We start from the raw sequence: 15,000 nt of genomic DNA on the forward strand, positions 1-15,000 counted from the left end.
CTCCCTCCCCCCTCTCTCTCTCCCCCCCCCCCTCTCTCTCTCTCCCCTCCCCCCTGCCCTCACCCTCCCTCCCTCCCCCCCCCCCCCCCCTCTTGACTTCTCCTCTCTCTCTCCTCCCCCCCCTCCCGCCCCCTTCCTCTAACCTCCCTCCCTGCCCTCTGCTCCTCTCTCTCTCTCCTCTCTCTCTCTCTCCCTCCCCGCCCTCTACCTCCCTCCCCCCCTCTCTCTCTCTCTGTGTTCCTGTGAGTCACTCCTCTTTAAAACTGTTCAGTGTGACTGCAGGCCAAGATTCCACAGTATAAGGAACTGTTAAATCTCACAGAGCGACCGACTGACTGGAATAAAGGCTCAAGGCATATTTTCCCTTCTTCTTCTTCTTCTTCTTCTTCTTCTTCTTCTATTATAATACAATAGCCAGTGACCAGAATGCATTGGGACAGCTGATGAGGAGGATATTATTCATAATCTGGGATTGTAAAAATAACCCAGGGATGGGAAACAAGCTCAGAAACCTTGAACAACAGTTAACACAGACAGATCTTTTCAACACACCGTGAATTGATATGAATTAATGAATTACATCCTTATCTCTAAATCACGTGAGTTGAATTACAGGCGACTTTTAGAGAGTGAAAGTAAGTCTGACAGCTGCCCCCCCCCCCAAAAAAAAAAAAACACACATTATTATAAACTTGTTTTTGTGGCTTCCCTTCTCTACATTGACTACTCTTCCCTTCTCTATGTTGACTACACTTCCCTTCTCTATGTTGACTACACTTCCCTTCTCTACATTGACTACACTTCCCTTCTCTACGTTGACTACACTTCCCTTCTCTATGTTGACTACGCTTCCCTTCTCTATGTTGACTTCCCTTCCCTTCTCTACGTTGACTACACTTCCCTTCTCTACATTGACTACACTTCCCTTCTCTACGTTGACTACACTTCCCTTCTCTACGTTGACTACACTTCCCTTCTCTACATTGACTACACTTCCCTTCTCTACGTTGACTACACTTCCCTTCTCTACGTTGACTACACTTCCCTTCTCTACGTTGACTACACTTCCCTTCTCTATGTTGACTACACTTCCCTTCTCTACGTTGACTACACTTCCCTTCTCTACGTTGACTACACTTCCCTTCTCTACGTTGACTACTCTTCCCTTCTCTACATTGACTACACTTCCCTTCTCTACATTGACTACACTTCCCTTCTCTACGTTGACCAAGCTTCACTTCTCAATTGAAGCTGTCAAAGGAGGACATTACAGAGTAACACAGTGATCCAGACAGATCTTCTGAGTGACTGATTAGAAACAAGAGACGTCTGGCCAAGCCGACAGGAAACAAAGGAAGCCGACAGGAAACAAAGGGGGTTTGAACTTGCAACCTTCCGGTTACTAGTCCAATGGAATGATAGGGCCTAGGGGGAGAATGCTATAATATGCTATGCTATGCTAGGGCGAGAATGCTATAATATGCTATGCTAGGGCCTAGGGGGAGAATGCTATAATATGCTATGCTATGCTAGGGCTTAGGGGGAGAATGCTATGCTATGCTAGGGAATGCTAGGGCCTCGGGGGAGAATGCTATGCTATGCTAGGGAATAATAGGGCCTGGGGAAAAATGCTATGCTATGTTATGCTAGGGAAGGATAGGGTGTAGAGGGGGAATGCTACGCTATGCTAGGGAATGCTAGGGCCTAGGGGGAGGATGCTATGCTATGCTAGGGAATGATAGGGCCTAGGGGGATGATGCTATGCTATGCTAGGGAATGATAGGGCCTAGGGGGATGATGCTATGCTATGCTAGGTAATGATAGGGCCTAGGGGGATGATGCTATGCTATGCTAGGGAATGATAGATCACCAGCAAACAGTAGACATTTGACTTCAGATTCTAGTAGGGTGAGGCCGGGTGCTGCAGACTGTTCTAGTGCCCGCGCCAATTTGTTGAAATATATGTTGAAGAGGGTGGGGCTTAAGCTGAATCCTTGTCTCACCCCACGACCATGTGGGAAGAAATGTGTGTGTTTTTGCCTATTTTAATTTGACATTTGCTCAGTACATTGTTTTCACTGAGGACATGTACGAGTCTGCTGTTAATGATAATGCAGAGGATTTTCCCAAGGTTGCTGTTGACGCATATCCCACGGTAATTATTGGGGTCAAATGTGTCTCCATTTTTGTGGATTGGGGTGATCAGTCCTTGGTTCCAAATATTGGGGAAGATGCCAGAGCTAAGGATGATGTTAAAGAGTTTAAGTATAGCCAATTGGAATTTGTTTTCAGTGAGGATACCATCGACACCACAGTCCTTTTGGGGTTTGAGGGTTTGTATTTTGTCCTGTAACTCGTTCAAGGTAATTGGAGAATCCAGTGGGTTCTGGAATCCAGTGGGTTCTGGTCTTTAATAGTTGATTCTAAGATCTGTGTTTGATCATGCATATGTTTTTGCTCTTTATTCTTTGTTATAGAGACAAAAAGATTGGAGAAGTGGTTTATCCATACATCTCCATTTTGGATAGATAATTCTTTGTGTTGTTGTTTGTTTAGTGTTTTCCAATTTTCACAGAAGTGGTTAGAGTCTATGGATTCTTTAATTACATTGGGTTGATTTCTGACATGCTGTTCCTTCTTTTTCCGTAGTGTATTTCTGTATTGTTTTAGTGATTCACCATAATGAGGGCGTAGACTCAGGTTTCCTCCTCTCTTGTCTCTCTCTCTCCCTCTCTTCTTCTCTCTCCCATCTCCTGTCTCTCTCTCTCTCTCTCTTCTTCTCTCTCCCATCTCCTATCTCTCTCTCTCCCTCTCTTCTTCTCTCTCCCATCTCCTATCTCTCTCTCTCCCTCTCTTCTTCTCTCTCCCATCTCCTGTCTCTCTCTCTCTCATTCTCTCTTCCATCTCCTGTGTCTCTCTCTCCTTCTCGCTCCTTCTCTCTCCTGTCTCTCTCTCTTCTTCTCTCTCCCATCTCCTGTCTCTCTCTCTCCCTCTCTTCTTCTCTCTCCCATCTCCTGTCTCTCTCCCATCTCCTGTGTCTCTCTCTCCTTCTCTCTCCTGTCTCTCTCTATCTTTCTATACAGTCTGTGCAGTAGCATGTGGCTGAGATGTTTCTGCTTTGAGTAAAGCACAGACAGGAAACCACATGTCTGAGATCTCCTGCAAGGCCCCACAGGTCCCACGCTACACCACACTACACTGTCTCCCTCTACCTCTACCTCTACCTCTCACAGGGCTGGAGGAGATAGGCCCCACAGGTCCCACGCTACACCACACTACACTGTCTCCCTCTACCTCTACCTCTACCTCTCACAGGGCTGGAGGAGATAGGCCCCACAGGTCCCACGCTACACCACACTACACTGTCTCCCTCGACCTCTACCTCTACCAGGACTGGAGGAGATAGGCCCCACAGGTCCCACGCTACACCACACTACACTGTCTCCCTCGACCTCTACCTCTACCTCTCACAGGGCTGGAGGAGATAGGCCCCACAGGTCCCACGCTACACCACACTACACTGTCTCCCTCGACCTCTACCTCTCACAGGGCTGGAGGAGATAGGCCCCACAGGTCCCACGCTACACCACACTACACTGTCTCCCTCGACCTCTACCTCTCACAGGGCTGGAGGAGATAGGTCCCACACTATTCTACACTGTCTACCTCTACTTCTCACAGGGCTGGAGGAGATAGGGCCCACGCTACACCACACTACACTGTCTCCCTCGACCTCTACCTCTACCTCTCACAGGGCTGGAGGAGATAGGGCTCACACTATTCTATACTGTCTACCTCTACCTCTCACAGGGCTGGAGGAGATAGGCCCCACAGGTCCCACGCTACACCACACTACACTGTCTCCCTCGACCTCTACCTCTACCTCTCACAGGACTGGAGGAGATAGGTCTCACAGGTCCCACGCTACACCACACTACACTGTCTCCCTCGACCTCTACCTCTACCTCTCACAGGGCTGGAGGAGATAGGCCCCACAGGTCCCACGCTACACCACACTACACTGTCTCCCTCGACCTCTACCTCTACCTCTCACAGGGCTGGAGGAGATAGGCCCCACAGGTCCCACGCTACACCACACTACACTGTCTCCCTCGACCTCTACCTCTACCTCTCACAGGGCTGGAGGAGATAGGCCCCACAGGTCCCACGCTACACCACACTACACTGTCTCCCTCGACCTCTACCTCTACCTCTCACAGGGCTGGAGGAGATAGGTCCCACACTATTCTACACTGTCTACCTCTACCTCTCACAGGGCTGGAGGAGATAGGGCCCACGCTACACCACACTACACTGTCTCCCTCGACCTCTACCTCTACCTCTCACAGGGCTGGAGGAGATAGGGCTCACACTATTCTATACTGTCTACCTCTACCTCTCACAGGGCTGGAGGAGATAGGGCCCACACTATTCTATATTGTCTACCTCTACCTCTCACAGGGCTGGAGGAGATAGGGCCCACACTATTCTACACTGTCTACCTCTACCTCTCACAGGGCTGGAGGAGATAGGGCTCACACTATTCTATACTGTCTACCTCTACCTCTCACAGGGCTGGAGGAGATAGGTCCCACACTATTCTACACTGTCTACCTCCACCTCTCACAGGGCTGGAGGAGATAGGTCCCACACTATTCTATACTGTCTACCTCTACCTCTCACAGGGCTGGAGGAGATAGGTCCCACACTATTCTATACTGTCTACCTCTACCTCTCACAGGGCTGGAGGAGATAGGGCCCACACTATTCTACACTGTCTACCTCTACCTCTCACGGGGCTGGAAGAGATAGGGCCCACACTATTCTACATTTGTCTCCCTCTACCTCTACCTCTCACGGGGCTGGAGGAGATAGGGCCCACACTATTCTACATTTGTCTCCCTCTACCTCTACCTCTCACAGAGCTGGAGGAGACAGGTCCCACGCTACACCACACCACACTGTCTCCCTCGACCTCTACCTCTACCTCTCACAGGGCTGGAGGAGATAGGGCCCACACTATTCTACACTGTCTACCTCAACCTTACTCCCACAGTAATGGTATTAGATGAATTGACTGATACAGTAGGTATGTAAGGTACTCACTAACAGAATAAGGGTATTAGATGAATGGACTGATACAGTAGGTACAGTATGTAAGGTACTCACTAACAGACTAAGGGTATTAGATGAATGGACTGATACAGTAGGTACAGTATGTAAGGTACTCACTAACAGACTAAGGGTATTAGATGAATGGACTGATACAGTAGGTACAGTATGTAAGGTACTCACTAACAGAATAAGGGTATTAGATGAATGGACTGATACAGTAGGTACAGTATGTAAGGTACTCACTAACAGACTAAGGGTATTAGATGAATGGACTGATACAGTAGGTACAGTATGTAAGGTACTCACTAACAGACTAAGGGTATTAGATGAATTGACTGATACAGTAGGTATGTAAGGTACTCACTAACAGACTAAGGGTATTAGATGAATGGACTGATACAGTAGGTGTGAGAAGGTACTAACAGAATAAGGGCATTAGATGAATGGACTGATACAGTAGGTATGTAAGGTACTCACTAACAGAATAAGGGTATTAGATGAATGGACTGATACAGTAGGTACAGTATGTAAGGTACTCACTAACAGAATAAGGGTATTAGATGAATGGACTGATACAGTAGGTACAGTATGTAAGGTACTCACTAACAGAATAAGGGTATTAGATGAATGGACTGATACAGTAGGTATGTAAGGTACTCACTAACAGAATAAGGGTATTAGATGAATGGACTGATACAGTAGGTGTGAGAAGGTACTCACTAACAGAATAAGGGCATTAGATGAATGGACTGATACAGTAGGTATGTAAGGTACTCACTAACAGAATAAGGGTATTAGATGAATGGACTGATACAGTAGGTGTGAGAAGGTACTCACTAACAGAATAAGGGTATTAGATGAATGGACTGATACAGTAGGTATGTAAGGTACTCACTAACAGAATAAGGGTATTAGATGAATGGACTGATACAGTAGGTACAGTATGTAAGGTACTCACTAACAGACTAAGGGTATTAGATTAATGGACTGATACAGTAGGTATGTAAGGTACTCACTAACAGACTAAGGGTATTAGATTAATGGACTGATACAGTAGGTATGTAAGGTACTCACTAACAGACTAAGGGTATTAGATTAATGGACTGATACAGTAGGTGTGAGAAGGTACTCACCCGGAGCGAAGGCCAGGTTATCGTTACACTCCTCCTCAGTACAGGAGCAGATGAACAACGGTCCTCCAGAGCTCTTCTTCTCTTTCATGGAACACGTAGAGCTGTTGTAGTCATCCAGCTCGACGCCGTACAGAGGCTTGGAGGGGTCATGACACAGAGTCTCGATGCTGTAGTTACTGTCATTCTTCCTCCTGGAGATAATGGAGATAATGGAGAGAGAGAGAGACAGACACACAAACATGCACAGACACACACAGACAGAGAGATCGTAAGACACACAGACAGAGAAACAGAGACTGACACAACCCCCCGCCCCCTCTCCACCGTAAACCTACCAGATGGAGACTGACACAGACCCCCCCCCCTCCCCACCGTCCGTAATCCTACCAGATGCAGACTGACCCCCCCCCCTCTCCACCGTAATCCTACCAGATGCAGACTGACCCCCCCCCTCTCCACCGTAATCCTACCAGATGCAGACTGACCCCCCCCCTCCCACTGTAATCCTACCAGATGCAGACTGACCCCCCCCCCTCTCCACCGTAATCCCACCAGATGGAGACTGACACAGACCCCTCCCCTCCTCTCCACTGTAATCCTACCAGATGGAGACTGACACAGACCCCCTCCTCTCCACTGTAATCCTACCAGATGGAGACTGACACAGACCCCCCCCCCCCCCTCTCCACTGTAATCCTACCAGATGGAGACTGACACAGACCCCCCCCCCCCTCCACCGTAATCCTACCAGTTGGAGACTGACACAGACCCCCCCCCCCTCTCCACTGTAATCCTACCAGATGGAGACTGACACAGACCCCCCCCCCCTCCACCGTAATCCTACCAGTTGGAGACTGACACAGACCGCCCCTCTCCACTGTAATCCTACCAGATGCAGACTGACCCCCCCCCCCTCTCCACTGTAATCCTACCAGATGCAGACTGACCCAGACCCCCCCTCTCCACCATAACCCTACCAGACACAGACCCCCCCTCCCTCTCCACTGTAATCCTACCAGATGCAGACTGACACAGACCCCCCCCCCCCTCTCCACTGTAATCCTACCAGATGCAAACTGACACAGACCCCCCCACTCTCCACTGTAATCCTACCAGATGCAGACTGACCCAGACCCCCCCTCTCCACTGTAATCCTACCAGATGCAGACTGACCCCCCCCCTCTCCACCGTAATCCTACCAGATGCAGACTGACCCCCCCCTCCCACTGTAATCCTACCAGATGCAGACTGACCCCCCCCCTCTCCACCGTAATCCCACCAGATGGAGACTGACACAGACCCCTCCCCTCCTCTCCACTGTAATCCTACCAGATGGAGACTGACACAGACCCCCTCCTCTCCACTGTAATCCTACCAGATGGAGACTGACACAGACCCCCCCCCCCCCCCCTCTCCACTGTAATCCTACCAGATGGAGACTGACACAGACCCCCCCCCCCCTCCACCGTAATCCTACCAGTTGGAGACTGACACAGACCCCCCCCCCCCCTCTCCACTGTAATCCTACCAGATGGAGACTGACACAGACCCCCCCCCCCTCCACCGTAATCCTACCAGTTGGAGACTGACACAGACCGCCCCTCTCCACTGTAATCCTACCAGATGCAGACTGACCCCCCCCCCCTCTCCACTGTAATCCTACCAGATGCAGACTGACCCAGACCCCCCCCTCTCCACCATAACCCTACCAGACACAGACCCCCCCTCCCTCTCCACTGTAATCCTACCAGATGCAGACTGACACAGACCCCCCCCCCCTCTCCACTGTAATCCTACCAGATGCAAACTGACACAGACCCCCCCACTCTCCACTGTAATCCTACCAGATGCAGACTGACCCAGACCCCCCCCCTCTCCACTGTAATCCTACCAGATGCAGACTGACCCAGACCCACCCCCCCTCTCCACTGTAATCCTACCAGATACAGACTGACACAGACCCCCCCCCCCTCTCCACTGTAATCCTACCAGATGCAAACTGAACCAGACCCCCCCCCCCCTCTCCACTGTAATCCTACCAGACCTACCAGATGCAGACTGACACAGACCCACCCCCCCTCTCCACTGTAATCCTACCAGATGCAGACTGACACAGACCCCCCCCCCCCCCTCTCCACTGTAATCCTACCAGATGCAGACTGACACAGACCCCCCCCCCCTCTCCACTGTAATCCTACCAGATGCAGACTGAACCAGACCCCCCCCTCTCCACTGTAATCCTACCAGATGGAGACTGACACAGACCCCCCCCTCTCCACTGTAACCCTACCAGATGGAGACTGACACAGAATCACCCCCCCTCTCCACTGTAATCCTACCAGACCTACCAGATGCAGACTGAACCAGACCCCCCCCCCCCCTCTCCACTGTAATCCTACCAGATGCAGACTGAACCAGACCCCCCCCTCTCCACTGTAATCCTACCAGATGGAGACTGACACAGACCCCCCCCCCCCCTCTCCACTGTAACCCTACCAGATCGAGACTGACACAGACCCCCCCCCCCTCCCTCTCCACTGTAATCCTACCAGATGGAGACTGACCCAGACCCCCCCCCCCCCTCTCCACTGTAATCCTACCAGATGCAGACTGACCCAGACCCCCCCCCCTCTCTCCACTGTAATCCTACCAGATGCAGACTGACCCAGACCCCCCCCTCCTCTCCACTGTAATCCTACCAGATGCAGACTGACCCAGACCCCCCCCCCCCCTCTCCACTGTAATCCTACCAGATGGAGACTGACACAGACCCCCCCCCCCTCTCCACTGTAATCCTACCAGATGCAGACTGACCCAGACCCACCCCCCCTCTCCACTGTAATCCTACCAGATGCAGACTGACACAGACCCCCCCCCCCCTCTCCACTGTAATCCTACCAGATGCAGACTGACACAGACCCCCCCCCCCCCTCTCCACTGTAAATCTACCAGATGCAGACTGACACAGACCCCCCCCTCTCCACTGTAATCCTACCAGATGCAGACTGACACAGACCCCCCCCTCTCCACTGTAATCCTACCAGATGCAGACTGAACCAGACCTCCCCCCCTCTCTCCACTGTAATCCTACCAGATGCAGACTGACCCAGACCCCCCCCCCCCCCCCCCCCCCCCCTCTCCACCGTAATCCTACCAGATGGCGATGCAGACTTCCTGCTCCAGACGACAGATGGAGGTGATGGAGCAGTTCGAGAGGCAGCTTCCTGTTCCGTTGCAGGATGAAGACTCCACGTCACAGAACTTACACAACTTGTTGAGACTGAAGGACGGCTGGAACATCCCGTCTGGAGAAACACAACCAATCAAATTCAATATGTTAGTCATTCAATCAATCGATTCATATTATGTAACTACAGTGGGGCAAAAAAAGTATTTAGTCAGCCACCAATTGTGCAAGTTCTCCCACTTAAAAAGATGAGAGAGGCCTGTAATTTTCATCATAGGTACACTTCAACTATGACAGACAAAATGAGAGAGAAAAAAATCCAGAAAATCACATTGTAGGATTTTTTAATAATTTATTTGCAAATTATGGTGGAAAATAAGTATTTGGTCAATAATTATGTCTTTCATAGTTGAAGTGTACCTATGATGAAAATTACAGGCCTCTCTCATCTTTTTAAGTGGGAGAACTTGCACAATTGGTGGCTGACTAAATACTTTTTTGCCCCACTGTATATTGCTTTTCACACAAAAACACACACCACTAAGTGCTGAACAGTAACCCCCCTCCTCAATCACAGGGGTGAACTGCATGCCAGTAATAATTTTTACATTTTGAGTCATGTAGCAGACGTTCTTATCCAGAGCAATTTACAGTAAGTGAGTGTTTCCATGTCCCTATTTGTTCATGGGAATTGAACCCACAACCCGGGTGTCAACGCTCTACCAACTGAGCCACACGGGATCGGTCTGCTCCAGCATGTCTTTCTTTGAAGCTGATCTTTATCTGCTCTTCGCTCCCTGACCTGTTGAGGCCTGCCTTGTCTTGACAAACCTCTGGACTATCTGACTGTGTGTTCCTGACTGACTGACTGTGAGTTCCTGACTGACTGACTGACTGACTGTGAGTTCCTGACTGACTGACTGTGAGTTCCTGACTGACTGACTGACTGACTGTGAGTTCCTGACTGACTGACTGACTGTGAGTTCCTGGCTGACTGACTGACTGTGAGTTCCTGGCTGACTGACTGACTGACTGACTGTGAGTTCCTGACTGACTGACTGACTGCCTGACTGACTGACTGACTGCCTGCCTGACTGCACGATAACTGAAGCCACAGAACCACTGAGCCTTGTTTTGTGGTAAAGGAGCCCTTCACTCAGCACCAGTAAAGACATAGAAAAGTCACTAACACAGAGAACAGTCAGTCAGTCTGTATCATATCTGTATATCGACAGACACAGAGAACAGTCAGTCAGTCTGTATCATATCTGTACATCGACAGACACAGAGAACAGTCAGTCAGTCTGTATCATATCTGTATATCGACAGACACAGAGAACAGTCAGTCAGTCTGTATCATATCTGTATATCGACAGACACAGAGAACAGTCAGTCAGTCTGTATCATATCTGTATATCGACAGACACAGAGAACAGTCAGTCAGTCTGTATCATATCTGTACATCGACAGACACAGAGAACAGTCAGTCAGTCTGTATCATATCTGTACATCGACAGACACAGGAATCTCTACAGAGCATTTAGTATTGAGAGCAGCAGACCACAGAGTCTATCCAGTCTGAGTTCTGACATCAAATGACTGCTGTGTGTGTGTGTGTGTGTGTGTGTGTGTGTGTGTGTGTGTTATCTGATCCCCGCTCCATCCTCCAGGTTATCCACTTCACAGGAGGCAGGCCTCATGTAACTCTCAGACACACAGTTTCCAGTCTAACTGAGAGTCATCCACCCAGCCAGCCAGCCAGAGGCCTGTCCAGTCTAACTGAGAGTCCTCCAGCCAGCAGGAGACCTGTCCAGTCTAACTGAGAGTCCTCCAGCCAGCCAGAGGCCTGTCCAGTCTAACTGAGAGTCGTCCACCCAGCCAGAGGCCTGTCCAGTCTATCTGAGAGTCGTCCACCCAGCCAGAGGCCTGTCCAGTCTAACTGAGAGTCGTCCACCCAGCCAGAGGCCTGTCCAGTCTAACTGAGAGTCGTCCACCCAGCCAGAGACCTGTCCAGTCTAACTGAGAGTCGTCCACCCAGCCAGAGGCCTGTCCAGTCTATCTGAGAGTCGTGCACCCACCCAGCCAGATACCTGTCCAGTCTAACTGAGAGTCGTCCACCCAGCCAGAGGCCTGTCCAGTCTAACTGAGAGTCATCCACCCAGCCAGAGGCCTGTCCAGTCTAACTGAGAGTCATCCACCCAGCCAGAGGCCTTTCCAGTCTAACTGAGAGTTGTCCACCCACCCAGCCAGAGACCTGTCCAGTCTAACTGAGAGTTGTCCACCCACCCAGAGGCCTGTCCAGTCTAACTGAGAGTCGTCCACCCAGCCAGAGGCCTGTCCAGTCTAACTGAGAGTCGTCCACCCAGCCAGAGACCTGTCCAGTCTAACTGAGAGTCGTCCACCCAGCCAGAGGCCTGTCCAGTCTATCTGAGAGTCGTGCACCCACCCAGCCAGATACCTGTCCAGTCTAACTGAGAGTCGTCCACCCAGCCAGAGGCCTGTCCAGTCTAACTGAGAGTCATCCACCCAGCCAGAGGCCTGTCCAGTCTAACTGAGAGTCATCCACCCAGCCAGAGGCCTTTCCAGTCTAACTGAGAGTTGTCCACCCACCCAGCCAGAGACCTGTCCAGTCTAACTGAGAGTTGTCCACCCACCCAGAGGCCTGTCCAGTCTAACTGAGAGTCGTCCACCCAGCCAGAGGCCTGTCCAGTCTAACTGAGAGTCCTCCACCCACCCAGAGACCTGTCCAGTCTAACTGAGAGTCGTCCACCCACCCAGAGGCCTGTCCAGTCTAACTGAGAGTCCTCCACCCACCCAGAGACCTGTCCAGTCTAACTGAGAGTCGTCCACCCAACCAGACACCTGTCCAGTCTAACTGAGAGTTGTCCACCCAGCCAGAGGCCTGTCCAGTCTAACTGAGAGTCCTCCACCCACCCAGAGACCTGTCCAGTCTAACTGAGAGTCGTCCACCCAGCCAGACACCTGTCCAGTCTAACTGAGAGTCGTCCACCCAGCCAGAGGCCTGTCCAGTCTAACTGAGAGTCGTCCACCCAGCCAGAGACCTGTTCAGTTTAACTGAGAATCGTCCACCCAGCCAGAGGTCCGAACCGGCTAAATACCGTCACGTAGATACTAAAGGGTCAGCTGAAAGTGAGTGACTGAGGCTCAGCGCTGAGGGACTGAACTGTTGTATATTTTGTGGGATTCTGTTGGTAAACGGTAAGTGTGCATGTTTCCGTTAGTAAGCCACACAGCTATCCTGTCTAGACGATACACAGCACAGGTTCATGTGGTACGTGGGTCATGACCACAGCTGCTCAAACACTTTCTCAGGACCGCCCTCTGTTCTGATTGGGCCATTCTGAACTGGCTCCTTGTGCAGTATGTGTGTGTTCTTAGGACCGCCCTCTGTTCTGATTGGGCCGTTCTGAACTGGCTCCTTGGGCAGTATGTGTGTGTTCTTAGGACCACCCTCTGTTCTGATTGGGCCTTTCTGACCTGGTTCCTTGGGCGGTATGTGTGTGAGAGAAAGAGCTTGTGGTTTTGTGCAAGAGTGAAAGATGGAGAAAGATTCAGTATCTACGTGGGTGCTTGCACGCATTAGCGTGTTTCAGTGTGTGTTGACGCTCGTGCATGGTCTGGTGGCAGCCTGTCCTCCCTCCCTGCTCCTGTGTCTCTCCTGATAAGCACCCTCACCAGCCTGCCTCTGTCTGTACTGAATTAATGAATACTGAATTAATGAATACTGAATTAATGAATACTGAATTAATGAATACTGAATTAATGAATACTGAATTAATGAATATTGAATTAATGAATACTGAATTAATGGATACTGAATTAATGGATACTGAATTAATGAATACTGAATTAATGAATACTGAATTAATGAATACTGAATTAATGAATACTGAACTAAGAAATACTGAATTAATGAATACTGAACTAATAAATACTGAATTAATGAATACTGAACTAATAAATACTGAATTAATGAATACTGAACTAATGAATACTGAACTAATGAATACTGAACTAATAAATACTGAACTAATGAATACTGAATTAATGAATATTGAATTAATGAATACTGAATTAATGGATACTGAATTAATGAATACTGAATAAATAAATACTCAAATAATGAATACTGAATTAATGAATACTGAACTATTGAACTAATGATTTACTCCTCCTAATCAGCTATAATATCCTTATTTCCTCTCCTCTTATTGGCTCTCTACCTCTTCTCTTATTGGCTCTCTCCCCCTTTCCTCTCCTCTTATTGGCTCTCTCCCCTTTCCTCTCCTCTTATTGGCTCTCTCCCTTTCCTCTCCCCTTATTGGCTCTCACCCTTTCCTCTCCCCTTATTGGCTCTCTCCCTCTTTCTTCTCCTCTTATTGGCTCTCTCCCTTTCCTCTCCCCTTATTGGCTATCTCCCTCTTTCTTCACCTCTTATTGGCTCTCTCCCTCTTTCGTATCCTCTCCCATTAATCTTTATTTCTTCTCCTTTTCTGTCTCTCTCCCTCTTTCTCCCAAACGAGGAAGGAATACAACAGGGCAGGATGCATGTCATCATCCCTCCACGCCCCCTCATAGAGAGAGTGCAGCCCAGGACGGAGACCTGATCCCTGGGAGGCCTGGCCACTGAGGGGGCCTCTAGTCCTGGTTCATTCGTAATGACTCCAACAGGGGAAGGGAGTGGGCTGAAGGAGACATGACACAGAGCCTGTTAACTAATCACATATGGGCCAGGCTGAGAGGAGGCTGGTGGTGGGGTCTGGGACTGGTAACTTAAGGAATGAGTTTGTCAGCTTGACAGCTGGATGTGGCAGTCAGGTAGAGGGGAAGCTAGAACTGTCTGTCTGTCAGAGACAGTCTGGTAGAGGGGATGTTAGTACTGTCTGTCAGAGACAGTCAGGTAGAGGGGATGTTAGTACTGTCTGTCAGAGACAGTCAGGTAGAGAGGAAGCTAGTACTGTATGTCTGTCAGAGACAGTCTGGTAGAGGAGAAGTTAGTACTGTCTGTCAGAGACAGTCAGGTAGAGGGGAAGCTAGTACTGTCTGGTAAATGGAGGTAAATTAAACACTCCTCACAGAGACATGGAGGTAAATTAAACACTCCTCACAGAGACATGGAGATAAATTAAACACTCCTCACAGAGACATGAGGGTAAATGGAGGTAAATTAAACACTCCTCACAGAGACATGGAGGTAAATTAAACACTCCTCACAGAGACATGAGGGTAAATGGAGGTAAATTAAACACTCCTCACAGAGACATGGAGGTAAATTAAACACTCCTCACAGAGACATGGAGGTAAATTAAACACTCCTCACAGAGACATGGAGGTAAATGGAGGTAAATTAAACACTCCTCACAGAGACATGGAGGTAAATTAAACACTCCTCACAGAGACATGGATATAAATGGAGGTAAACTAAACACTCCTCACAGAGACATGGAGGTAAATTAAACACTCCTCACAGAGACATGGAGGTAAATGGAGGTAAATTAAACACTCCTCACAGAGACATGGAGGTAAATTGAGGTAAATAAAACC

General features: G+C 49.5%; 1 protein-coding gene across 1 annotated transcript in view; it reads right to left on the reverse strand.

Moving 5' to 3' along the window:
* LOC109886196 (TGF-beta receptor type-2) overlaps positions 1 to 15,000 on the reverse strand; it is a 54,564-nt gene that overhangs the window by 32,867 nt on the left and 6,697 nt on the right. The window contains exons 2-3 of the mRNA XM_031821112.1: positions 9,403 to 9,553; positions 6,226 to 6,439 (exon numbers count right to left, since the gene is read on the reverse strand). Of these exons, the coding sequence (XP_031676972.1) occupies positions 6,226 to 6,439; positions 9,403 to 9,553 (365 nt within the window). The remainder of the gene's footprint in view (positions 1 to 6,225; positions 6,440 to 9,402; positions 9,554 to 15,000) is intronic.

Source organism: Oncorhynchus kisutch, unplaced genomic scaffold (genome assembly GCF_002021735.2).
Source record: "Oncorhynchus kisutch isolate 150728-3 unplaced genomic scaffold, Okis_V2 scaffold3864, whole genome shotgun sequence".
NCBI classification, from domain to species: Eukaryota; Metazoa; Chordata; class Actinopteri; order Salmoniformes; family Salmonidae; genus Oncorhynchus; species Oncorhynchus kisutch.